Raw genomic sequence first — 24899 nt, forward strand, 5'->3', positions numbered from 1 at the left:
GTGCAGAGCCAAGAAGAGTGAAGCCACGGGAGAGAGAGAGATGAAGAGTCAGAGTCAGAGTCAGAGTCAGTCGAATGGACGGTGATTTGATTAAGAGACGATGCAATGCAATGAATAATGGATGAATGGATGAGTGAATGAATGTGAGGATGTGAATGTGACAGTGTTATGGTTCACTACTCGTGGAGCAAGTGCGTGCAGGAGCAGTGGTTGTGCGGGCAGGTGCAGGTGGGTGTGTCTGCAGCCGAAAGGGGAAAGTAGACTGAAAGAGGAAAGTGGAATGGAAACGGTCGCGTGGCCAGGACAGACGCAAAAAAGGAGTGGGTCGGTCAGGAAGAGGCAGCATCAGCATCTCAGTAATCAAAGACGTGCATACACTTATCTGCACGATTGCGCGTTATTGCGTTATTGTGTGATTGCGCCATTGTACTATTATTGCACTCTGCACTATTATTGCACTGCACTGCTCAATACCGGGACTGCCCTGGAGAGCGTGCAAAATCACAGTGCATTATCCTCTGCACTATAGGTCGGGTGGTGTTGCACCATGTATTACTATTACTGTTACTATTACTGTTAGGCTATCAGGCCATTCAAGGTTGACAAGGTAGTGAGTGTCGGGTAGATGTAAGGCAGGAAGTGCCCCACCAGTTTCATCAACTGGCAGGAACGAGTGGCAGCAGCAGGCGACAACAAGGATGGCGATGACGATGACGATGTGTCTGCATTTGTCAGGGAGGGCAGGCACGACAGATGGCACTTGGCTACCTTTACACATGGCAAGCACGACGAGGGCAGGGCAGGGCAGCTAATTATGGCAGGCACGCGCGTGGCAAGACAGGGCAAGGGCGACCGGCAAAGATGCACGTAATTCCCACCTGGCCGGGCAGGGACTTGCATCCTTCAATCTTTAATGCGATGGCGACTTGACCGTGTTTTGTATCTTGTATTTTACCTTGTTACTACTTATTAATCACCTGCCAACAGCCTGAATCTACAGCAGTCAACAGCAAGACGGGCGAAGAAGACAGTATAAAACACGTTACTAATCCATCTCTACCTCTCTCCCTCTACACCCATACTGTCGCAACTACAGTAGCTGTCCGACACAGGTCCCGGGCTGTCTGCTGCTCTGCTCCACCGTGACACCTCACTGCATAGCTGCACCACGAACTGCAACACTGCAGCATTCATCACTGTGCACCGGACGTCCCCTTGAATCAATCAATTACCTGGTCGTCTTGAAACCCACACAAGCCAAAACCAGCAATGCAGCCCGCCTGGTCCTGCAGTGCCTTCGTCTAAACCTGGTCCTGGCCGACCGAGCGGGGCGGCTGCACACCTTGGGCACCAGCTTGGCTGGCCCGCTGATTAACCGGCGCTCGCTTCCGAGCTTCTACCACACACTTCATATTCATCTCCCTCCATCATCACCACCACTCCATACCACACGCACCGCACGCACCGCGCAACTCTTCCTTTCAATCCCTCGGCTACATAATAATACTACTCCTCTTATACACATGCGACATCATGCTTCAGACTTGTCCACTTCTTCGTCCGCGAATGCCTTCGTCCACGACATGACAACTTGCCTGAACTGCTACTCTGCTCTACAGACACTCCCTTGCTCTCGTCCTCGCTCTCGCACTCGCTGAACTTTGTCCATGATGATGATCCTCCACGTCCACTTACCTCCTATTCGATCCCTGTATCCATTCGTGTACTTCATCGCTGTCGCCGCCCTGCTCGTAGTCGCCAATTGTCGTCACCATAATCTGCTATGCGTAACAACAGATGCGAATTCTTGCTCTGAGTCCTGGTCCTCACAAAAATCGCTTGCTGGACGAGTTGATGGCCAACGCGTCTTGGATGATGTCCCTCATGTCCCACACCGCTCTCTGACTCCTGACGTCCTCGATAAGCTGCTCTCTGCCCTTGACACACTGCAATCTGCTTTCTTTCAAGTCTGGCTCGGTATCTGGCCAGATGCCATCGATTGGACCTCCGCAGTCATGGGTGCACATGTGTCTGCCGTCTTGTACACTCTAACTCGTGCCACAGAGTACACGCTACCCCAGCTAGGCAATGTCGAAAATACTGTCAACCGCTTCTACTCCCAGATCGCTGCCTTTTACTTTGGCCAAAATGCGTTTGCCCTTAGGACTCAAGCATACGATGACATGCTTTGGGTAGTGCTCGGTTGGCTCGAGCCTGTCAAGCTCATGAGGACACATTCCGACCGCCACTTTCCACATCCACATTCATGGCACGGAACCCAGTACCAAGCGGCCTTTGCCCATCGCGCCAATTTGTTCTGGGAACTGGCCGCCGACGGATGGGACACAACACTCTGTGGCGGAGGTATGGTCTGGAGTCCATACCTTGAGCCTTATAAGAATGCCATTACAAACCAACTGTATATCACAGCTTCGGCTGCCATGTATCTGCACTTTCCTGGAGACGATAACACGTCTCCGTTCGCCAGGGGTAATGACAGATCCCGCCAAGGGGATAAGGGACCCTACGACAAACGTTATCTTGATGCCGCCGTCACAGCCTACGCCTGGCTCAACAACAGCGGAATGACGAACCAGCAAGGCCTCTATACTGATGGTTTCCACATCAAAGGTTGGAATCATAACGGAAGCATTGGGACTGCTAAATGCGACAAAAGGAACGAGCAGGTCTATACGTACAATCAAGGCGTCATTCTGTCCGGTCTGCGCGGACTCTGGGAAGGCATAGGCCATTCACAGTATCTGGAGGATGGCCACAAACTAGTCGACAGCGTCATTAGAGCAACTGGCTGGGTTGATGGAGCTCACAAGCCATCCTATGACTGGAAGGGCTTAGGCCGTAACGGCATCCTCGAGGACGCCTGCGACAGCTGGGGTGATTGCGACCAAGACGCTCAAACATTCAAGGGTATATTCTTCACTCATCTCGCACATTTCTGTGAACCCTTACCACGTGAGCCTGTGGCCTCCGGAATGACGCACTCTGCCTCTCCCGCCCTCGCATTGTTGCACACCCAGGCCTGTCAAAAGTACACGCCATGGCTGAAGCACAATGCATATGCTGCTCTGCGAACCCGCGATGACAATGGAGTGTTTGGGCAATGGTGGGGAGAGCCCGACTGTGACTGGGAATTCCAGATATATGGCAAAAGCACTTCGTGTACCATCGGCGTCGCTGTTGATGCTAAAGGTAATGACGGCCACCGTAACTGGGGAGGATCTGCGAAATGGAGGCCCCTTGCTTGCCACGGGGATTCACAAAGTAATTGTACGCCGCACTATGCTTCACGTGCCCGTATCCCACAACGAGCCGGTCCGGTGCCAATATACTCGGCAGGTAGTAAAGATGCCTCTACAACAAAGGACTCGAATGACCGCGGGCGGGGCAGGACTGTCGAAAGCCATAGTGGTGGTGTTGCTGTCCTCCGCGCCCTATTCGAGCTCGACAGCCTTTGAGCTGTGGATTTTCGTACAATAAAACGAAAAACTGGGGCCACGATATCCTAGCAATTTCAACACGTGGATTCAAGTCAGTATTACTTCGAGCCATCAGGAGTGAACTGCTGCAGCTCTGCGCGCTGGAAATGACCTTTAATCTGCTCTTATACGTTCTCTCGCGTGGTTCACTAGGTCGTATCCCTTGGACCTGAACGGACTTGAACAAGGTATCCTTATACGGCACCTCCCTGCCACGTGGCACACGACAGACCACCAACTCCCCCCACGCACTCGTAAAGCTCAAAGTCACGAAATCCGGGGTCATCGTGTGTCATACAGTAAGAAGTTAAGCCCCAATTCGGCGGCTTCTTTGCAGCTCTCTACTTCTTCCCAGTCTACACCTCCACCGACCAGGGAAACAAAATCGATCAAGATGATTTCCGTCACAACGACCAAAAGTAAGCGTAGGCCTTCATTCAGAGACTTCATCATCCGCGTGCGTGATTTCAAGGCATCCGTTTCTTCCGAGGGAGCACTACGGAGCTCTAAACCACGTCAGGGCTCAAGTTCTTCGTCAGAAGGCGAGAGCGCTCGGCATACTCGCGACAACGTAGGAACGAAACACCATGAACCAGTTGTATTCGATACTAGCATCGCTAGAGATCCGTTACTACTTAAGTTGGCTGTTGTCATACACAGGCCTCCAACAATGTCTCACGGTGTGAGCGCCGGAGGCCTGAAACAACACATATGGTCCTCGTCATACATCACGACCTCAGTCGCCGACCCACCACTCCCACCGTTCCGTTTGCTCGATCTCCCCGGCGAACTACGCAACCAGATCTACGAAAACATCTGCATCCTCCCGGACCCAATCAACGTCGGCAAGATGCCACGATCTACGGCCCAAGGGCGCCCACAAACCATCCTCCCCTCAAGCGAAACCGTACGCAACGTCCTCCGCTTCCTCGCCACCAACATCCAAATCAACGCCGAAGCCCTTCCCATCTTCTACGGCCGCAACACCTGGGAAGTCGCCCACAACGCCACCACTGAACACAGCCCCTCTCCGCCATGCACCACCACAACCACAGAGCCCACATGCGCGCCTTCACAACCTTCTGGGCCGTCGCCGATATGACCCGCTGCACCTGCGACACTCACTACTACGAAGCCGTCGCCTGGCGCCGCGCCTGCCTCTCAGCAAACTCCCTCGCCGTTCTCTTCCCAAACCTCGCCTCCTACACCCTCACCTTCTCCTGCGACGACCACAGCTACACCATCCCGGCCTCCGTCCCCACCCTCCGCTGCTCCATGACAAACGTCTGGCACCACCAGCTCATGCGCCGCCAACAACTTGCCGAGTCGGACCCTGAGATCCGCGACCGCTGCTACGCCTGGATCCGCAAAGTCGCCGAGCTCGAACATGAACAGTACCGCGCCGGCCCGCCCGTGAAGCGCAGGGTGGAGTCTGGTCCCACGCCTGCCATGCGCGTGGTGTTTCAGGGGGTTTGTGCGTGTATGGTGCCTGAGGCGTTTGCTTGGGGCTTGGCAAAGTATGCCGAGGAGGCGCGTTTGAAGCGTAGCATGGGTATCAACTGGGCTTGACTGGGCTTGGCTGTGCTTGGCTGGACTTGATTGGACTTGATACCAGGTTGTGTTGGGGGTTTGGGCGTCTGGAGTAGGATGGTATGACATGATATGGCATGGCACGACACGGCATGACGTGAAACGGTATGGATTAGAACGGAACAGTATGGAACAGAATACCACAACGTCAACTCAGACACGACAGAGTCCATCACCAGCAGTCCGGAGGGGTTTTCGTTTTCTGTTTTCTGTTTATTCCGGGCAACACAGTCATGCATGCACATGGGCGTTTGGTTTGTTTCCATGGGCCTGCATATTTGCATTCTGTTTCTCTCTTTCTTTGTCTCTCTATCTCTCTCTCATTTGTCCATCTCACTCACTTGTTCATCTCCATCTCCACCTGATGGCCGACAGACAGACAGACAGACAGACATACAGACATCTTCATATCATGGAGGCACACTCGGGCGTCACAAAAAAGGATTCATGTCCACTTTTGCTTTTTTTTTTCTATCAATGGGGCTGTTTGCATAGAGTGTGGAATAAGTGGGTAGGTCATGTGTGTTTATATATACCCCTGGATACGGATACGGGATACGGATAACCTTATTTGTGTTATGGGATGGGTTGGGGGTTTCGGGTGTTGGAGATGACTGGATTAGGTCGGTTTTAGGAGGCAGAGGTAGAGGTAGAGGTAGAGGTAGAGGTGTTTTATGTTATCTTTGTGCTCTTTTAGATGGGTCTTGGTTGTGACTCTGGTATTGAGGATCGGTATATCCCTTTTCCACGAGTGCATGTCATTCGTGCTACACCTTTGCGTGTCTGTGTTCCATCTCTGTTTGTGTGTGTGTGTGTGTGTGTGTGTGTGTGTGTGTAACGAGCGATGCCGTGAGAATACTGAACATGGTTTGAACGTAAGACTATGAACGTGAACAGTGGTTACTCAGACTCCTCAGCTCACCTCAGCTCAGCTCACTACTCTTCTATCGTATACTGTATGCTTTATACCGTATCCCATATCCCATATCCCATATCCCATATCCCATATCCCATATCCCATATCCCATATCCCATATCCAACATCCCATACACCGTACCATCCATGGCCCACTCACTCACTCACTCGCTCACTCTCTCACTCGCTCATGGTGTCCTCCCCTAATACGCCGTTACAAGTCAGTCATCAATGTATGCACCACGCACTTCCTCAGGCAACGCTTCGTTCATATACTGCCCTAGACGGACATTGGGACTGAGACTGAGACAAAGACAAGGACTGAGACTGAGACTGAGGCCCTGGTTCGTGCTGGTGGTGGTCAGGTTGTGTGTGATTTCTTCTTTTTCTTCCTTGGGCGCGGAGGGGTTTCTGGGAGGAGGTCTGGACGGCTGGCGAGTGACGGTTGACGGCTGATGGTTTGTAACTGGTGATTGACTGAAGGATAAATATTTGAGAAGATAGAGACAGAGAGCGTATGTGATAGACGTGTGAGGGTGTGTGAGGTATGTGAGGTATGTGTGGTAAGTGAGGTCCACTACCGCACCCGAGCCTCTCTCACCACCGCCTCACACAACACAACACAAATCCACAAATCCACAAATCCACCCCCAACATCCCCAATTACCCTCAAAACACATAAAAACACACATCCACGCCATCTCCCCATCCTCAAGACCCCTCAGACCCCCAAAAAATACCCCCAAGCATGCCCAGAGCTTCAAAAACAGCCAAAAACGAAAGATTCGCCAAAATTGCAAAAGAAATATACTCATATATGACTTAGGGAGGATCGAACCCAAGACCTGGTAGCAGGAATCATATTCCAGTGTTGCAAGAGCAGGATTATAAAGTTCAACGTGATACCACCCGACCACGGTAGATGATTAACTGTAAGCGGCTGAGAATTGTAAAACTTGCGCGCATTATATAGGGTGTTAAAGGGGCGAGCTGTGACGTATTGTGAATTGGTTGCACCCCTTGCGGGAACAACCATCGGGGCTAAGCTGGTTCACGTGTTCTTCAGGCGCTGTTCAGGTGCTGCTCAGATCTCTGTCCTTTCAGGTGAAGTCTCGAGCTAGCTTTGTCGTGATGATGAGTTTTCAAGAGCAGTTTTCTGAGGCTACGTCCTTGCATTTTTCAACCCATCAACGCCGTGCGTGCAGACGTGAATCCTCACGACGCTCCAAGGTACAATCTCGTATCGTTTTTCAAGTCGACTTGCCATTCAACTTAAATATTGACAACCTTCCAGCTCCTTCATACCCTCCTACCTCAGTCCACCGTCTCGCCGGCCTTCAGCACAAAGCGACCCGAATAATGAATTTGATTCTCTTGAGCGATTTGCAGCGCATAATGCTCGGACACGCCCAAGTCTCCCGACACTGTCCACTCGAAAGTCCCACCCGTTGCTGTCGCTGTGTGCACTCGTCAGACCCAATACTCTTTGACTCGCCAACGAAATATCACATCTTAAAGAAGGCAACATTTACAGGTCAGAGTTGCGACTGTCTTCATATTGCCGCTCGAGCCTTCTTGTAGAGTGATGCTCACGGGCTGATGACATGTCAGTCTTAGCCAGGAACTGCGAGACACAGGAGGCTAGGAGAAACTCTCAGGCGTACCGCGTCTGTAGGTGCTACGTATTCGATCGTATATGTCTTGCCGGTTTCGACTGCTTGCGGTATATTGGTGAAGAAGAGGATGCCACTCATGGTGGGCACGATGAGAGGACAAGGTTGTTGGAATGGAAAGGAATACAACACAGAGACACTCAGCGCGATGGCACGACACCATTCAGCTCTGGTAATCGCTATGCATATCGTTGCCCCTCTACATAGCGAGTCGTACTCGGCTACGCTGGCTGGTGATGTCAGGTCTGTGGCCCCGATCCAGGGGGCCTGAGGATCTTCAGCGACGAGGGTTCGCGATCGAGGCGCTCCTATTGCCAAAACAACATCAAAGCGCCTTGGAATGACATTTTGGATATATTTCGGATCGGATCGATGTGGTATTCGCTGTCTCTCTTGTTCTATATGAGGATATGTCAATGCGAGTTGACGTAGAGTCGCTTGTTGTGCAGCACTAGGGCGTCTGCTCGCGGACACAACAGCGACGAACCCAGTTCACGGTCCATTGTCCGAACCATGAATGCAACCAGGGATGCCTCTTTCAGCTCACATACCACTTCAGTACGGCGCATCATGAGTGGATACTATTTGAGCGATAGACGGCTTGAACTGAAGATCTCCATATTCTTCTTGAGCCACAGTGTTGCTAGCTCCGCACACGACCGAGATTGAGTTCTGAAGCTGCTCGGGTCAGAACATATGCTCTACCCTTGTCAGTGATCATCTTGACTCGTTGACAGAGTTGTAGTCGGTGGCGAGCACCTATCGGTCACTCGGAATATGCAAGAGGTGCATAAGAACGTTGATCTGAGTCGTCCGTGCAATTTCCTACATCTCTTCTTGACAGACTGACGATAACGCACCTGAGCTCACCGGCCAGTATTGACTACAACGATGAGCTACTACACTGTTGTATAGACTTCAGGAAGCTCTCAAAACAGAGGACGCTAGGTCCACATCACCGTGCAGACAAAATAGGGATGAGTAGGATAATAACGATGACTGAGATAACGGGCACAAAAGCAGAACATAGAAGACATTCCCCAATCTCAGACAGATACCAACGGATAGAATAAGCCACTCCGCACACGACACCTTCCGAAAGACTAAATCGCCCCTTCCACCATCCACTTGTACCACCACTGCCTTCCTCTGTTTGTATCGCTGTCTTCAAAAATAGGCCCAATCGAGAAGAAATCAAAGGGGAACATGCCAAGCTCTTATTAAACCTCATGTGCTACATACATACAGGAGAGCCATTTAGGGCGAGATTCCATAGACATGGCTCCAATGCATCGTACCCGACTCCGCATGACCCTGCATGACCCTGCATCCGCACGCTCAAAGGACGTCTCCGACTGGGCATGAAACGTTGACAAGTGAGTGGCCAGCCCAGCCCAAGAGCAGTAAAGATATGGTATGTCGTTGAAGTTCGAAGAGTGCTTGCAGGGGTGCGAAGACGGGCAAGGGGTGACCACATGGAGAAACACCTGCATATCTCGCAGCATCCCTTTGGACGGGCCGACTCGACGGTCCGTTGCGTGACATGCATCGATCAGGCTCCGAGTTCCGTTTACTGGCGGTCGAGCTTGGTATTGGGGAGATTCGAGATATGGTCGTTGAACTTCTGTAGACACAGCAGGGGTGTTAGTGTGAGGTAAGAGTCCGTACGACGGCTTTCATCTCAGATGCTAGCCGAGGGCAAGGCCACGTCGCTTCTTCTTGATGGAACTCGGGGCTTGGAGAGATTTGACAAGATTATTGGGCCATTATGCTGGAGACTGGGTCGTTGTAACATCCTCGTTGAGGTTCGTGATCATACTGCAGGGTCATGAGGCAAGGAACCGCGGAATGCTCACACCGGACCGTGTATCACAACGTTTGTACCTTGATGTTTGCACACTGGAAGTCTGCGTATGTGTCTGATTGTAGCGTATACTGCTTTCATCCGTGTCTGAGCTGTCCTAGTGTAGAGTCGTCCGGAACAATTTGTGTCGCGCCACTGCTCTAGCATCTGGCCAGTCGATTAAAATCGATTTTCGTAGAATCCCACTCCCGCTCAAGAATATAGCCTATCATCGTGCAGAAGATCTACAAATTGCTCATCGCTGTACGTAGATACAGCGATACGTCCAACATCGTCCATTGGGCGGATGTCTCCGATCCTAACCCTAACGTTCCGAAACTTTCGCATCCGCTCTGCTGCGTCCATCGCAGTTCCGTCTGGCGGTACATGTACGAATGGATTGTCACGTATCATCGACGAGATGTTCATCGCAAGATCAGGAGCTTTGCGTATACGGTCCAGCACCACGCCCCAGACACCAACTAGAACCATGATCGACGTAGCCACGAGAAGGAGTGTGAGCCAGCCAGTATTGCAGACAAGAACCACCTCTCCATCGGTAACATTGACTCTCGTACTGCGTACAGCCATCCCGCCTGGTATCACTGTACCTGCGTCTTCACCACCAGGGACATTACCTGGTAATTTATTGGGTACCGTCGTTAGGCCCATTCCTGCTACCTGGAAAGTGTTCCAGACCTGTGTCCAACGCCAGCTGAACGTTTCGTCCGTCAGATTGTTGACGTGAACACTTTCGTCGATCGTGCTGTTGTATGGAGCCCAAGGTCGCGTCAGATACCGCTGCGCGAATGTAGGCTGAAAAAAGTATATATTGCACATCATGAATTTAACCATGGTGTCAAGGAAGATCGAGGGTGTATCACTTGTTCCGCCGTCTAAAGTGGTCCAACCAGTTGGGCGATGTGCTTGTATGGATTCACGCATCCGAGTACCGGTACAATTTCGCCCAACGCAAGAGACGTCGAGCTCGACGTAGGTAGTCCGGAGGTCGCATGATGCCGCTGACCATTTCATGTTGTCGTTAATGCCAGCGTAACGAACAATGCGAGAAGTAAGGCTAGGGTCACTGCTATTCCGGCGAAGGGCAGCTTCAGCAACGGTCTGGTTACCGAAGCTGACCGCAGTGTATACACATCTGTTATTTTTGATGTAGAACTCGTCCTCACTGATCTGTTGTTCAGGCCAAGGGGCAAAGTCAGGAGTATCCTTATAGTCTCGGTGTAGCCTACAATCCAGATACATGTATTGTGTTTCCTACCGAGCAATGATGAGTTAGAGTCAAAGAGTTCTTAGAAGTGGTTAAATACCAGCTTGAAAGTCGAATTGCTTGTACGTCCGAGACTCGACATGGGGAGTCCTACTAGACTGGAGGCGACCGTGTTCTCCGATGTCAGCTCATACCAGCCTTGCTCATCAGGTTTTGCAGTCTTCGCTGCCGCTTCCAGGAACGGGATTTTCAGGTTTCCCCAAGCATCCATCGTAGAATTCTTCATTTCCGCTGGTGCCATTAGGGACGAATGAACGAGTCCATGGAGAACGGTCTCTGTCAAAGCAGGATCGGCGGTGTAGTGTGCTATATTTTCTGGCAAGAATTCTGACTCCGCATGGTTGAGATACAAGAGCGTAGCCCCCTTTGATGTTGTTCGGAATTCAAATTCGATGATACGCAACGAGGCCTGGCCACCAAGTGGCGAAAAGGCCCATAAAAATATCAGCAATACCCCTAAAGCACCCATGCGTTGAAACTTGAGCTGTGTCATAATGGTCGCAAAAATGGTCGTACTACCTAGTAATTGATCTAGTGTCTGCAATCTTTCGCCGTTCTCGAGTCTCCATAGTGCAGCAGCATGCATGGTTTGGCCGACGATAGCAGCAAAGAGGATCGGGAAGACAGTTGGGCCCTGGGACACCATTAATGCTGGCCAGAAATATTGCGATGCCGTTGATACTCACATACTTGGCAGTGTCCTCGATGAGCTTCAGATGTTTAATGTACTGCACACCAACGCCACTGTATGTATATACAAATATACCCTGGACAAAGAACAGACATGAGATTAAGATGGTGATCACATCACCAATGCTTGCCAGCTTGTTGACAAATCCGACTTTCCGTAGAGGTTGCGCATCTCCATGCCAGCGTGAGAACGTGATTGAGTCTTGCAGTGTAGATTCAGCTCTCATGGGTTGCTTCGGTTTGGGATTGGCTTGTTGTTCATCCCCACGCTGACCCATGTCCTCAGGACGGTCGGAGATTTCATGGGAGCAGAAGAGGCTGTCCAAGGAAGTGTGGGACATGAGGAAGGAAGCTAACGCTTCGTTCACTCTGAGGCATGGTCGCTTTAAAGGATACGGTCATTGCGGCGTAGTACAAGACTCAACAATTCTTATCAACAATAGCTTCGGCGGTAAAAGCACTGAAAGGTGCGCTAAGCGCCGGACCCACTAATTCTAACAGCATAGCCGCTAGTAGAGAAATAGACTATGACAACGTCCACTACACAACTTGGAGCCAGCCATGACCTTGGACGCGACCCGATCGACGGTCAGTCATTCATTCATTCACCTAGCTACTTGATGTTGGGCAGCTAACATGAAAGTAAAATATACACAGAAGAAGTGAAACGAGGTCATCTGCTGAACAAAGTTCCAAAGATGCACATCAGCTAGCCCGGAAATGCGGCAATATGCCGAAGATTGTGAGTAGAGCAGATGTAATTGAGAAAAAAGCAAACGGAAAGGAGGAGGCATGTCGTTGACCTGCAGTTTGAGCGATACCATTCTCCTCCACTTGTTACTCTCGAGCGAGACGCAGAGAAAGTCTAGAAAGGCGCTCTTTAATATTGCTTAGCCTCTCCATGAACGGTGGGTTGACCTTTGGGCGATCCGACGTTCTTGCCGTAAAACCCATCCACATTACCTGGAGTGTTGTTAGTCTCAGAGAGCCAGACATAGAAATGAGATTACTCACCAGAAGGGTAGTAGTTGCAGATGGTGTACCACATTGCCAAGCTGGTACCGCGGCAATCGTACGTGGTGCAGCCGACAGAGGTCGTCTCCTTCCAGACCACCTGGCTCAGATGACCCCAATCATGGAAGGTTGCCATGTTAGGTTCATAACCTTCAGCGCCTGCGTTGTTGGCATTATTGTAGTAGGAACCGAATTCACCGTTGTACCAGCCATCCGAGATTTGAGACGCAAGATTGGCGTCGGGTGCACTGGCAGCAAGATTCTGACCATAGCCTTCACTGTTTGCATTGTCAGCTAGTCGACCTTGAGGGAGCTTGTGCAGTATAAAAACTTACGTGAAGTGTCCCCATATGCACTTTTGCGCATAAGCATTAGCAGCATCAGCCAGAGTCTGGTTCCAGACGAGGTCTGTGGCGGAGTGGTTGGCACGATGGACATTGTGTTGATAGAGAACTTTATCCTGATAGGAAGCACCCTCATTTGGCGGAGACGGAGCTGAAGATGGCTTGGGAGCAGCGGCAGATGGAGTAGGGGCCGGGGCCGGAGGTGCTGGCGCGGAATAACCGTGGTTAGGCTCTGGAGCGGGCGCTTGATATCCGTGGGTAGGCTCCGGGGCAGGGGCAGGTGAAGGCTCGGACTCAGGTGCAGGCTTTGGAGCTTGAGCATCAGGCTTAGGGGCAGGCGCAGGGGCGGGCTCAGACTCAGGTGCAGGCTTTGGAACTTCAGCATCAGGTTGAGGAGGGGTTACCTGAATGGGCGAAGACTCCTCGTTGTTCGGAGATGGCTCATAAGAGTGTTGAAGCGGGTCCTCAGGGTGTTCGTCCTTTGGCGGGGCCTGCTGCTCGGGCTCGGGGGTTGGAGCTGGACCGTCAACGTAGACGGTCTGGACCACAGTCTCATACTCCCACTCGGTAACGAGAGCACGCTTGAGCTGTACTGGACCAGAGAGAGCAGTGGCCGCAAAGGCGGCGATGAGAATGGCTGAAGAACGCATGTTTGCAGAACGTCGAGCTTCTTCTTGATGTTTGAATTTTCTTCGAATCTCAGGTCGACTGAGCTGGCCGTTCACAACAAAGTTAGCATGTTCCCAAGATTCATTCTTGGAGTTTGGGAGTAGAGGTGAAGATGACTAGACAGCATATTGAGAAAGAAAGAGCATGGAATGACAGGTGACAGCTGTCATGCGGGTGTATAAAGTCCGAAAGCAGCTACGTACATTGATAGTATAGCAAGGCCTCACGGAGGTAGACAGAAAGCGACGGAGGTACGACTTGAGCGCACGGTGGATATTGTAGAAGGAGTGGACTGCCGAGTGGCAAGGTAAAGAGCGTGTACTTGTGCGAGGACAAGAAAAAGAAGAGAAGGTGAAGAGCAAAGGAGTGACAGAAAGGTCGGTGAGCGTAGTAGTTAAGAGAAGGGTAGAAAGTAGAGAGGGAGGAGGTGAGGTCAAGAAAAAGGTCTGGGAGGTGGAGAGTGGAGGTGCCGGGGGGTCACGGGGTCGCATTGTCCAAGTGGTACCTGCCCAGAGTATGCTCGAGTGTTTTGACAACTTGTCACTCTCATACAAGCAAGGTCTAGCGTGGGCCTAAACGAGATTGAACGCGCGGGGATTGGCCGTGTCGGTCCCCTGGTTTGCTCACTTTTGGCAGGCTCGTCCAGGCCATTATGAATCAACGGCAGGTACGATGGGTGGAGTGTTGGGAAATGGCAGGAATCAACAAGTTGAAGGATGGCGGTTGGCTTTGCTCGTCTCGGAATCGCCAACACTGTAAGGAAGATGCACTCGAGCGTCACGCAGCGTCGGACAGAATCGAAACAATGTACAGCCGTTGACGGTTGCGTGCTGCTCGGAGATTTAGTCTAAACATTCCGGGCCTCCACACGAGAACAAAGCCTTGCTTTAGTCCTGTTGCTCGTCATACCACGCACCATTCCATTAATTACCAAATACACAGCACACAGCACGCAGGCAAAAGAAAATACAGCGGCTGTCTCGTACGCCATCGCCCAGCATCCGCCAACAAAAGGCAGATTCAGCCTGGTTCATGGGTTATTAAGGCCAAGGCCAAGCAAGGCCAAGCCAGCAACAGTTTGTCCGTCGTGGAGAACATCCGGGCATCAGATCGCGGCAGATCTGCTTGAGCGACTGGCGAGAACAGGTAGGTAACGAGTGCTCGTGCATCAAGTCAGAGACAGAGACAGAGACGTCGACATAAAACCAGAGTGGAGTGGGTGTTAATAATGTGGATGTGTGTGCACGAAGTTTGGGCGAAAAGTGAAACACAGAGTAGAATGACGTTGGACATGCGGAGGGGATAAGGTAGGCTGCCCTTGTCAAATGGTGGTGGTGGTGGTGGCGGTGGTAAGTGGGGTACCTTAGCCCTGAACATCAATGATCAGTTAAAATTAGGGGGATTAGGGTTGTTTGAGATTCACAAGGTCGACGCTAGACAGGGAAGTGAAGCTGCTCAGCTGCACGAAAGTCACCTAAACACCACCACATTGGCCGCCACGTCTGAAGATTCTCGTCGGTTCGCCGGTTAGAGTTATCGATAAGCCGGCACCATAATACACCATTACCCCTGATTTCTGGCAATTTGGGCTGACCTGGCTTCCCGACTGGCTGGTTGTCCCCTAGCTTGATTTCGGTTTGGCTTGCGTCCTTCATTTCTGACAGGTCAGCCTCCAAAGTGCTTCTTGTTTCAGGTGACAACCAGTAGACGAGCAAAGACGACGAACCGCTGTTGCTCTGCTGCTCTGTCGCTCCCCGCCGTGTAAGCTGTGTCATATCCTCCTCGTCGGCATCGTATTTACAACCGTCCGTTTCAGCATGTCGACACCACTCGACATCTTCATCTCCAATCTACTCACTTCGCACCGTGAACTTGAAGCGCGCGCGCTGTTCAAAGTGACTTATGGTCACGGAGATCGAGAAAGGCCAGAACGATTGGCGTGAGGCAGGGATACCGATGCTGCGAAAATATATCTGGAACTCTTCCAGAATCCTCCATCTACCATAGTCGTCAACTCGTCATTAAACATAATACCGTCGAGGCGCCGACTCCGATCCATAATTAGCACCTAGAATTCTAGATTAGACTTTCGAATCCTCCTCAATTACTTTTCTTTTTGCGTGGCTCCACCGTCCACCGTAATCTTCTGTGTCTTTACGAAGCCTGCGCGTATCAAGTATTCGCTCGCTCTGTTCCTCGAGTGGTCCAATGTATCCTGCTCCTCGTTCTGGCCCATTCCGCTCTCATCTCCCTCTCTCCACTCATGTACAACCAACTATAATCCTACCTGGAGCAATCAACGCTTAGCGTTCGTGATGTGGGTCTGACTGCAACGCGCGAAACGAACCGATACGAACGATGCAGGGCCCAGCAGTGCTGTCACTGTTGAGAGAGTGCCGACCGACTGGCTCTCTGAACTTCATGTAGAGGCTTGCGATACAGCGAATGGTCTCGTCAGGTTTGTTTCAACGTACAGTAGCTGCATGACAGCTGCTAGTAAAGTGGGTGCACGACATACCGATGAGCTGATACATACACTTGCCATTGTGTTATGGTGTCTGAATCCATCATCTTTATGCCATTTGTCTACTGTGTTGCAGCAATGCCTCCATTGTTCACAAGGACATCGACATGGCCTCCCACAAATTCAGAGACACATTTCTCTCGGATATTGTCGATGTCGCATAAGTCGCAAATTGCAGAACTGACTGCCCTCTGGTCCGCTCCAGTACTCCAGCTGAGTGTACACTGTGTGCTCGAGCTGTTCTTTAAGTGGCGATAGAGTTCGACCAATTCCTCGAGCTCCGCAGCTAATGACTACTGTTTTCGGCACTGAGGGAGCTCTGACTTTGAGAACATGGATGTGCAGGTGCGTGCACGCGACATTCTTCGTATGTACAGTACTGACGTGTCCTTTAACGTCGGTGTACCACATATTTGGCGAATATTGCAATACAGCTACTGCACTGCATAGGCCTGTAAGACCTTTGTTTCAAAACTGTGATGCTGCAGCGTGCCTCGACACGACTGACAGAATTTACGTTGCTCACTGTCTACAGCCGACGAAGAACAAAATCGCGACCAGAAATGCGCACTACAGCACAATGGTCGTCCCGTGGTGTGCTACAACTATCTTCCTGGGGTATTCGCGCTGCACAGCTAGCCACTTCACTGACGATGGCAAACACTAGCAACTGCAATTTTTTTTTAAACAAGGAGCTCGACAAATTAGTACGTGGCTCGACTGAATATATTAGAGATATGTGAAGAGCAGGCAGATTCATCGACTATTGCACCCCGTTATACCATCTCTTATAATTTTCCTATCATCCGTGTTCCCTAGGTCTTTTCCGACATATTTCCTAGCCACGGCGGCGCGTAGAAGGCGTCTTTGAACGCGTCGATTGCGCTGGAGTTGCAGGATCCAGTGGGGTGTTCTTCTTAGCCACAGTGGCATAGGAGGGAGCGTTCTTGCCTTTCGACTTCTTTACAGCTGGAGCAGTGTTCCAGTAGTAGATCATTTGCCCTGCAAGAACCAAGTTCAGCACGAAGCCGGCAATGAAACCCCATAGTATAAGAGGATCGGGCACTTCTTGTAAGGTTGTGAAGACGCGTGCAAGGGAACCTGCAAGGTAGTTGAAAACCTGCAATCATGTCAGTATTTTCAAATTCAAGACGTCCAGTCTAAGCAAGACCTACAGCAAACGCGCTCAGTTGGCCTGTGGTCCCTTCTTGATACACAGTCCAGATCTGAGGAATTTTGCTCGCGACACCAAGGACACCAGCTGCAGCTTGGAACATGGCCAAGCGATTGACGTCTACAAGACCGGCATTCTCGTTGAAAAGCGCATAACCAGTTGCCGCGAGTCCTGCGATCCAAGCGCCCGCTGCAGGCCCTTTTCCAGAGAAGTGCAGAACCAGTGCGGAAATCGCTACGTTCTGAATCAATATCAAGGCAGTCTCGCCGTATGTACTGAAGGGAAAGCCATGACGGTAATTGTATGCCAAGCTAATGATGTATGCCGACGTCTCGAGCGCGTACGAAGTAAACGATAATCCTTTCGCAGTCTTCGTCTGTAGAAGCTTGATAAGCTGTGGGACTTTGACAATAGCTGAAGCGCCAATTATCGCGATCCCAAGCGCTTTAGAGACCCCGAGCTTTACGCATTCTGGGTGATTGAGGAGATCGAAGTCTTCGACTACAGTTTTGTAGCAGTATGGTCCGATAAGATCGCGGCCGGCCGTGACGATGGGCGCCGGGAGACGATGAGTGACTTCCTGAACGTAAGGTCGGATCGCGTCCATCTTGATGCCGGTCTTCGAGGAGTCGGTGAAAGGAGTGAAGTGTCTCAAGGAGAGTTAAAGAAGGAATATCAGGCGACAATACCGAGTTTACTGTTTTGGGGCAGTGAGCTAAAGTGCCACATTGTCCTTTCTAGTGGTAGTGTGCACGGACCTGGAAGGTAGCTTGGACAGTCTGGGGACATGTCTCTGCCTGAAATGTGCCTGAAATATGCCTGAAATGTCCCCAGACTAATGTCCTAGCACTGGACAAGCTGGATTAACACAGTTGAGCAACAGAGACCTTTTTTATCTGACGTGCCACTGGCTGCAATTATATTCTGCTACGAGCGACCCTACCTGATCTTCTCAGTTCAATGTCAACTTCACCGAATTGGCATTATTGAAATCCTCTTGAGCCTTGCTGAGCTTGCGAGTCATTCGTCCTAAAGCAGGGCTGCGGCGCAGCAAACCACGAATCGGAATACCTTAATATATAAGATCCCAGCGACCCAGGGAGGATGCTCAAAAAAGTGGGCACAGACACGGCGGGAATACCCCTCACGGATGATGTCGACACACAAATCAATCAGGAGGATGCCATCAAATACTGGTCTTCAACCGCCCCGACAGTGGACGGTATGCTTGGGGGCTTTCCTCAAGTCTCCTCCATAGATCTACGCGGCTCGCTCGCCTTTCTGACAAAGCTTCAACGAGCTTCCAAGCAGCACCCTACCACAAAGCTACTCACCCGTGTAGTCGATTGCGGCGCAGGCATTGGCCGCATCACTACCGGTCTGTTGGTCGATGTCGCGGAGACTGTTGATATTGTCGAGCCAGTGAAAGAATTCACAGATCGATTTGAGGCGCTGGAAGAGTACAAGGTGTTGAAAGAGAAAGGCAAGATTGGTGATATCATTGTGCAAGGGCTGCAGACATGGACGCCAGTGCGAAATTACAGTGTAATCTGGAACCAATGGTGCCTCTGCCAGCTCAAAGATAAGCAAGTGATCGACTACCTGAGAAGATGTACGCCGTACCTTGAACCTGGCGGCTGGATCATAACGAAAGAGAACGTTCTACGGGGCCTCGAAGACCAGGATGAGTTCGACAAGCTGGATTCGTCCGTATTGCGCTCAGAGACAAAATTCAAGCACCTCTTCGAAGAAGCAGGGCTCAAAATCGTCGCCACCCAATATCAGAAAGGATTTCCAGCCGATCTCTATCCAGTTCGGATGTGGGCACTACAAGCAAAATGAGCTTGGAATCGATGCTGGGTAATACAACTTAACTCGCAATGTTGAGTGAGCTCTGTCAAGTGTCATACTTGTTGGCATGGTCACAATGCCGTCTTTGAAAGCCACAAACAGCTTGAGTCCCAGACTTTGCATTGCCAGTCGCCGACATCGAATATCGCGATGGAGACACAATATCGTCTTGCGCTAAGTCTCCGCGAATTGCGACCATACTGTACACATATTGGAACGCTCGGGGAAATTGATTCTATCACCCATGACTTCCTACGAATCCCAAGCCCAGTGTGTACTCACTGTCATCGCCTTCTGCATGGTCCAAGATGTATAATACTTCAACGTCAATCGAGCTGATTGATGCTCGTAACTCATCACTGGTCTGGCAATTAATAGTCAGTAACAGCATGATGGTCTCAGTCCTTGTGATAGGGCACGAAGCAATAAGTAAACTCAGGAATCGAATCATAATTATGCCTGACTATTGTAGATACACGTGTTCTCGCCCGCATGAAGTACTCACTCATGTTCGAGATGTTCTTATGCACAGTGCGTAATGCGACAATCATACGCATGAATCAGGATAGATCGTGCATGTGTTCACCCAACACGGTCAAGTCGGAAAGAAAAACCGCTGTGCAGCCTCACCATGCATTACACGCATCTCGCAACACAAGAACTATCGAAACCGCTCCCTTTGCCTGGCCTACATCTGCTTTGTCCTACACAGCTGCACTAGCGTCCATCTGACCACGCACAATGTGACGCAGCACAGTAGACACACATTCCCTCGAGCCCCATCTCTCGTACCCTCTCACTCTCTTCACCGGCCTATCCGTGTGCATCCGCTCATAAGCATGACTGAGTCTGCCTCTATCCGTGCAAGAGGCCTCTCTTCCGCCGAACAAGTTGCTCTAGGCATCGGCGTCGCCTTCGCCGTCATCATCCCCTGCTCATTGCTATACGCGTTATGGAACAAGCGCTGTGTACGGCCTAGACGCTGCTACTACGAATGGACACGGTCGATACGACCCGTGAAGGAAGCCGCGCCTCGAAACGAAGGGGTATTACTGAGTGACATGGCGCAGACGCGCGAAAGCGCACGGCGGCCATCGCAATTCACAATCTCGGCGCCACGGAGCGTGTATTCGCCAGTCAGTTCGCGAGCGGGGGTGCGCAGTTTGGCGATTGGGGCCACGAGGCAGGATAGCATCGCGAGTGACGCGCCGTCGAGGTCGGAAGAGGAGGCGCTGAAGGCGCGGCAGGCGGAGGAGGCGGTGGATTTGTATAGGGTTACGACTGTGGTGCGGGACGAGACGAGTCTGCTGGTTGGCGGAGATGATATCACTCGTCTGGCGGAATTTCACTTCCCGTTTCATGGGAGGAGACCCGGCTCGCGACTACCTGAGGATATGCTGGTATATGTGAAATGAGGGAAAATGCTCTCTATATTACTGGAAATGCCCCTTTCAAGATGCTATGCTAGCCAAACCCACAAAATGCACACGGGGAACCACAATCGAATCAAGTCGACCATCTGACCTCGAACTTGACTACCAGAACTTACTTTGGCTCGAATCCTTTTGGGGGGTGCTGGCCGTCTGGAATCTCTAAATTGGTCGTGTAGATCTTGTTGCCGCTGGCACTACTCCAGGCATCCTTGATCTTTTGCAGCACTGTCCTGCCTGCATACTCAGCATCTACATTTGGTACGGCCCATCCACCATTCTTGTACTTTGAGTTGAAAGGTCCGGCATACGACTGATTGAAGTACATGTTGCTCAACGCCACGGAGCCAGACGTAGAGCCCCACGAGCGCACCTTCTCTCCAACAACATCGGCAACGAACTTGAACACATTCGCGCCTACATCGAAGCGCCCGAGCGTGTCGAGACCCCAGTTGGCCTCGACAGTCGATATTTCGGAATAGTGATCGTAGAATGTGGAGTCGGTGGTGCCGACAAGAGACGAAGGGATAACATCACCGAGAAGGATACCGAGAACCTTGTTAGGCTGTGTATAGTCGTGGTTCTCATCAAAGGTGATGAGCACGAGTGTCTTGTTCATGAAGTTGCTATTCGATAGAAGCGGTTCGACAAAGTTCCGCGTCCACGTGCCGGCGGTCGTGACACTGGAGTCGTGACCATCGGACGTCATGTTCGGGGTGATGAACATCCATTGAGGTAGCGCGTTCGCCTTGAGGTCGTTTTGGAAGAGCGTGAGATTCTTGATCAGGTTGAGACGTGACGGTTGCGTAGCGACAGAATCATATATGACGCAGGGATTGTGCTTGCGCACATACATGTTGGCACCTGTACGTGGATTATCATATTCGGTGTCTTGGTACCCGGTGTACGGCATGTCTTCTTGGTATGAAGCCCATGAGATACCCTTGGCTTCAAGAAGGTCGACGATAGAACTTATGTTTTTGGGGACGTTGTTATGGTCATCGTTGCTGTATTGATCAGTACCTGTATCCCAAATACGGAAATATTTCATACTTCATGCCAAAGTAGTCACCCCCGATTGCGGCAACATAATTCGGTTCACTGGGATGAGTGACACCATAGTAGCTTGAAAGCGTGATACCCTTCTTCGCAAGATATTGCAGACTGGCTGAGAGTAACCCATTAGTTCAGACCCAGTTACATTTTATAGCCGACAGAACATACGATCTCCAGCAGCTTTGTCGTAATTAGTGTTCTCTAGCCAAATTACAGCCATACGGTCGAACACCTTCCCGGATACTTTTGCAGCAGAGGTTTGCGCAACATACTGAGTAGCCACTGTTGTGGTCGTGAGCAAGGCTGCAACGCCTGCCAGTGCAGAATCCAAATACATCCTCGCTGAACCTTATTGTTCGAAAGGCATCAACAGGTGAAACTGAACAAGGCTAGAAGAACAGAAGGAAAATGTAAAAAGGTCCGACAGATAGCCGGACAAAAGTACCCAAATCCATGGTTTAGAGCTGCATTTTACTGATTAATTTGGGTCTCATCCGACCTTCCCGAACGACGACAGCGGATGACAAGAGCCCTGCATTAGCAGGATGGTGATTGGCGAGCTAATGGGCACGCTCCACGCTTCTATTTGTGAAGCAATCATTGGTGTGTAACGGCAGACCCTAGATTGGCTACGGACATAATATACAGGATCATCCGATGCATTAATATTGACGCATGTGTTGAAGACGACGATTCTGATTTGCGGGGGGGCTTTTGCTGGGAGCGATTTTGTGAGCAATGCAGGGGCACGTTCAGGTGTTGGTGCCTTAGAAGCCTGGCGGGATTGGATATACCCGTGACGGGACGGAGACACCACGCTGTAGATAGCTCCAGACTGAGACATTTTGACATTCCTGTGCAGATGATGCCGTCACTTGATCCACAATCCGTCGAAGGTCTGTGTGTGTTTGACAGGATATTTCTTGTCTTTTTTTACATCGCCGACACGGACTCTCCCAGGTAGCCATGTATGAGCCTCAAGCAGATCGCGCTACCGGTCGCGACGAAGAGGCAGAGCATCTGCTCTCGGAACGATACGAAGACGACTCGTTGGAATCTTCCCAACACGATGTAGCGAACAGTAGCGATACTGGTCTGTCGCCGGAAGCGAGTCAACAATGCCAACCATCATTCTTCCTGATATGCGCCATCATAGTGCTGGTCGCCTTTCTGGCTCTGGCCGCATCGGCGGTATCGCAATGGTTTCGACACGGCGCCAATCCTACAGTGCATGCAGTATCTCAAAGAAATGATTATGTCCTGGATCCAGCGTGGAATGCATATGCGAAGCCACAGAAGCGAATCTACGACTGGACCATAACGGACGTCGAACTGAACCCCGATGGCGTCTTCAGACCTATGGTTGTCATCAACGGACAGTTCCCCGGTCCTATGATCGAATGCAATGAAGGCGACACTATTGTAGTCAATGTTCGCAACGAAGCTGTGAATGCAACATCCATCCATTGGCACGGCATGTACCAGAATGGGACAAACTGGATGGATGGGACTGTCGGCGTCACACAATGTCCGATAGCACCGGGAGCCGCCTACACCTATGAGTTCTCAACACAGGGCCAATGGGGCACGTACTGGTATCATGGCCATAGAGGCGTACAAGCTTCTGATGGTCTACTTGGTCCTCTTATAATTCACTCCAAAGATGAAATTCAGCATCTGAAATATGATACGGACAGGGTGGTGATGGTTCAAGACCATTACTACAACACGTCGAATGAGCTCCTCATGGATTATCTGAAGCCAAACCAGGAGAACGCCGAACCAGTTCCAGACAGTGCACTCATCAACGGACGCAATGTTCGTGATTGTGCTTTGCTACCAAACAGGATATGTGACAGCTCGATGGCAACTCTTCCCACCATGGTTCTGGAAGAGGGCAAGAAACATCGTCTGCGCTTCATCAACGTTGGCGCGTTTGCTGAATTTCAGGTACAGATAGACGAGCACGAATTTGCCGTCACCGAAGTTGATGGCACAGACGTCATTCCAGCTTACTTTCATCGACTTAATATCCTCCCAGCGCAGCGCTACAGTATTGTGGTCGATGCAAGCGTTACTACACAATCTGCGTATTGGCTACGAGCAAGGATGGTGACGCATTGCTTCGCAGAGGAAAATGAAGAGATGGAAGCTGAGGTCCGGGCCATTGTTCAATACTCGGCAACGGAGCTACATGATATAGAGCCAAAGAGCAGGGACTGGCCGGAAGTCGTAGAGGTCACTTGCCACGATATGAATACGACAGAGCTACATCCCGCGATACCAGTCGCAGCTCCTTCTGATGTCAACGATGTCATCCACCTCCGGTCAAATTTCGAGATTGGTAACTGGAAGCTCAGTCGCGGCTTTTTCAATCAGAGCTCGTGGCGTGCCTCGTCTAATTCATCTTCGTTGTCACGTTTCATCTCGGGAGTCAAGACTGGCAACGGCGCTTACACATCAAGCCTATATAGATCGTTTGGGATCAATGATGAGGTCTTCGATCCATCTAGTGAGCTCACGTATCAAACCACGGGCATCCAGACGGTCGACATTCTAATCTCGAACTTCGACGACGGTTCACACCCTATGCACCTACACGGCTACAAATTTTGGGTCCTTGCGTCAGGTATTGGCTATCCACCAGAGAATCTTTACGATCCCGGTGTGCTTGATCTCAGTAACCCCTTGCGCAGAGACACAGCGTCTATCGAGGCTTACGGATGGATTCTTCTACGGTTAAAGGCTGACAACGCTGGAATGTGGGCCTTTCATTGTCATATTACCTGGCATGCTGAGGCTGGGTTGATGATGCAGTTCCTTACGCGTGCTGACATCGTTAGCATGTGGAGTATACCCAACGAAAGCGAGAATCTTTGCATGATGGCAGGTCTCGAAAAGGGTGAGCGACCCCATGACGAGATCTGGTTTGGCAACCGACCAGGGGTTTGAATTCTCAGCTCTGGGCGATGAAGAGTAGCACTGTGAGACTTTCGCAGCATTCACCAGGCCAAATGGAATGTTAAACGATGTACACCTGCGCCGAAGTCACCTGGCCAAGGAAAAACACTTCTATGCTGGAGCGTCAAAGCATAAATTCCATGCGACTATTGCAGGCAAAAATCACACGAACTGCTACCTGAAGTCACGTATTAAACAAGACTATCAGATACGGAGAGTGCAGAGGATGCATATGATTCGTCCGCGTGCCACGAAAGATAAAAGTCGCATTACGTCACGTGGCCAGCCCTGCCGGGTATCTGAGCACCTTGCGGGATAATCTGCGCAGTACTCAACGATGAAGTAAACGCTCTACCACTATTCACATGGAACGGAGAAC

The 24899-nt window shown here is 50.9% G+C and overlaps 12 protein-coding genes across 12 annotated transcripts; 6 read left to right on the forward strand and 6 right to left on the reverse strand.

Moving 5' to 3' along the window:
- Positions 1 to 454: 454 nt before the first annotated feature.
- Positions 455 to 809, reverse strand: EJ05DRAFT_118924 (uncharacterized protein). Its single transcript, XM_033739059.1, has one exon. The coding sequence runs from the start codon at positions 776 to 778 to the stop codon at positions 524 to 526; it is 255 nt and encodes an 84-aa protein (XP_033597460.1). The 5' UTR covers positions 779 to 809; the 3' UTR covers positions 455 to 523.
- A 630-nt stretch (positions 810 to 1439) lies between these two features.
- EJ05DRAFT_118926 (Six-hairpin glycosidase) lies at positions 1440 to 3684 on the forward strand. Its single transcript, XM_033739060.1, has one exon. The coding sequence runs from the start codon at positions 1668 to 1670 to the stop codon at positions 3474 to 3476; it is 1809 nt and encodes a 602-aa protein (XP_033597461.1). The 5' UTR covers positions 1440 to 1667; the 3' UTR covers positions 3477 to 3684.
- Positions 3685 to 4877, forward strand: EJ05DRAFT_118927 (uncharacterized protein). The gene has a single exon (XM_033739061.1). The coding sequence runs from the start codon at positions 3892 to 3894 to the stop codon at positions 4597 to 4599; it is 708 nt and encodes a 235-aa protein (XP_033597462.1). The 5' UTR covers positions 3685 to 3891; the 3' UTR covers positions 4600 to 4877.
- A 2440-nt stretch (positions 4878 to 7317) lies between these two features.
- On the reverse strand, positions 7318 to 8245 carry EJ05DRAFT_503324 (uncharacterized protein; the record flags this gene model as incomplete). The annotated part of the gene is made up of 4 exons (XM_033747400.1): positions 7318 to 7460; positions 7536 to 7599; positions 7668 to 8074; positions 8164 to 8245. The coding sequence occupies 4 exons, from the start codon at positions 8243 to 8245 to the stop codon at positions 7318 to 7320; spliced, it is 696 nt and encodes a 231-aa protein (XP_033597463.1).
- A 1487-nt stretch (positions 8246 to 9732) lies between these two features.
- Positions 9733 to 11838, reverse strand: EJ05DRAFT_503325 (uncharacterized protein; the record flags this gene model as incomplete). The annotated part of the gene is made up of 3 exons (XM_033747401.1): positions 9733 to 10794; positions 10848 to 11441; positions 11494 to 11838. 3 exons carry the CDS (start codon positions 11836 to 11838, stop codon positions 9733 to 9735), a joined length of 2001 nt encoding a protein of 666 aa, XP_033597464.1.
- A 539-nt stretch (positions 11839 to 12377) lies between these two features.
- EJ05DRAFT_488574 (PR-1-like protein) lies at positions 12378 to 13505 on the reverse strand (the record flags this gene model as incomplete). Its single annotated transcript, XM_033745726.1, has 3 exons — positions 12378 to 12460; positions 12512 to 12789; positions 12847 to 13505. 3 exons carry the CDS (start codon positions 13503 to 13505, stop codon positions 12378 to 12380), a joined length of 1020 nt encoding a protein of 339 aa, XP_033597465.1.
- Positions 13506 to 16216: 2711 nt separating this feature from the next.
- On the forward strand, positions 16217 to 16800 carry EJ05DRAFT_119026 (uncharacterized protein). The gene has a single exon (XM_033739062.1). The coding sequence runs from the start codon at positions 16338 to 16340 to the stop codon at positions 16713 to 16715; it is 378 nt and encodes a 125-aa protein (XP_033597466.1). The 5' UTR covers positions 16217 to 16337; the 3' UTR covers positions 16716 to 16800.
- An 86-nt stretch (positions 16801 to 16886) lies between these two features.
- EJ05DRAFT_442493 (mannose-P-dolichol utilization defect 1 protein-like protein) lies at positions 16887 to 17829 on the reverse strand (the record flags this gene model as incomplete). The annotated part of the gene is made up of 2 exons (XM_033742041.1): positions 16887 to 17168; positions 17224 to 17829. The coding sequence occupies 2 exons, from the start codon at positions 17827 to 17829 to the stop codon at positions 16887 to 16889; spliced, it is 888 nt and encodes a 295-aa protein (XP_033597467.1).
- Positions 17830 to 18099: 270 nt separating this feature from the next.
- Positions 18100 to 19463, forward strand: EJ05DRAFT_119047 (uncharacterized protein). Its single transcript, XM_033739063.1, has one exon. The coding sequence runs from the start codon at positions 18327 to 18329 to the stop codon at positions 19062 to 19064; it is 738 nt and encodes a 245-aa protein (XP_033597468.1). The 5' UTR covers positions 18100 to 18326; the 3' UTR covers positions 19065 to 19463.
- EJ05DRAFT_119077 (uncharacterized protein) lies at positions 19463 to 20553 on the forward strand. The gene is made up of 2 exons (XM_033739064.1): positions 19463 to 19498; positions 19552 to 20553. The coding sequence occupies exon 2, from the start codon at positions 19913 to 19915 to the stop codon at positions 20486 to 20488; it is 576 nt and encodes a 191-aa protein (XP_033597469.1). The 5' UTR covers positions 19463 to 19498; positions 19552 to 19912; the 3' UTR covers positions 20489 to 20553.
- A 65-nt stretch (positions 20554 to 20618) lies between these two features.
- Positions 20619 to 21896, reverse strand: EJ05DRAFT_442442 (phosphoesterase-domain-containing protein; the record flags this gene model as incomplete). Its single annotated transcript, XM_033742036.1, has 3 exons — positions 20619 to 21510; positions 21557 to 21671; positions 21728 to 21896. 3 exons carry the CDS (start codon positions 21894 to 21896, stop codon positions 20619 to 20621), a joined length of 1176 nt encoding a protein of 391 aa, XP_033597470.1.
- Positions 21897 to 22433: 537 nt separating this feature from the next.
- EJ05DRAFT_532890 (multicopper oxidase) lies at positions 22434 to 24511 on the forward strand (the record flags this gene model as incomplete). Its single annotated transcript, XM_033749099.1, has 2 exons — positions 22434 to 22652; positions 22788 to 24511. Exons 1-2 carry the CDS (start codon positions 22526 to 22528, stop codon positions 24509 to 24511), a joined length of 1851 nt encoding a protein of 616 aa, XP_033597471.1. The 5' UTR covers positions 22434 to 22525.
- Between the last annotated feature and the right edge of the window lie 388 nt (positions 24512 to 24899).

This window comes from Pseudovirgaria hyperparasitica (genome assembly GCF_010093815.1).
Source record: "Pseudovirgaria hyperparasitica strain CBS 121739 unplaced genomic scaffold EJ05scaffold_14, whole genome shotgun sequence".
Lineage (NCBI taxonomy): Eukaryota > Fungi > Ascomycota > Dothideomycetes > Acrospermales > Acrospermaceae > Pseudovirgaria > Pseudovirgaria hyperparasitica.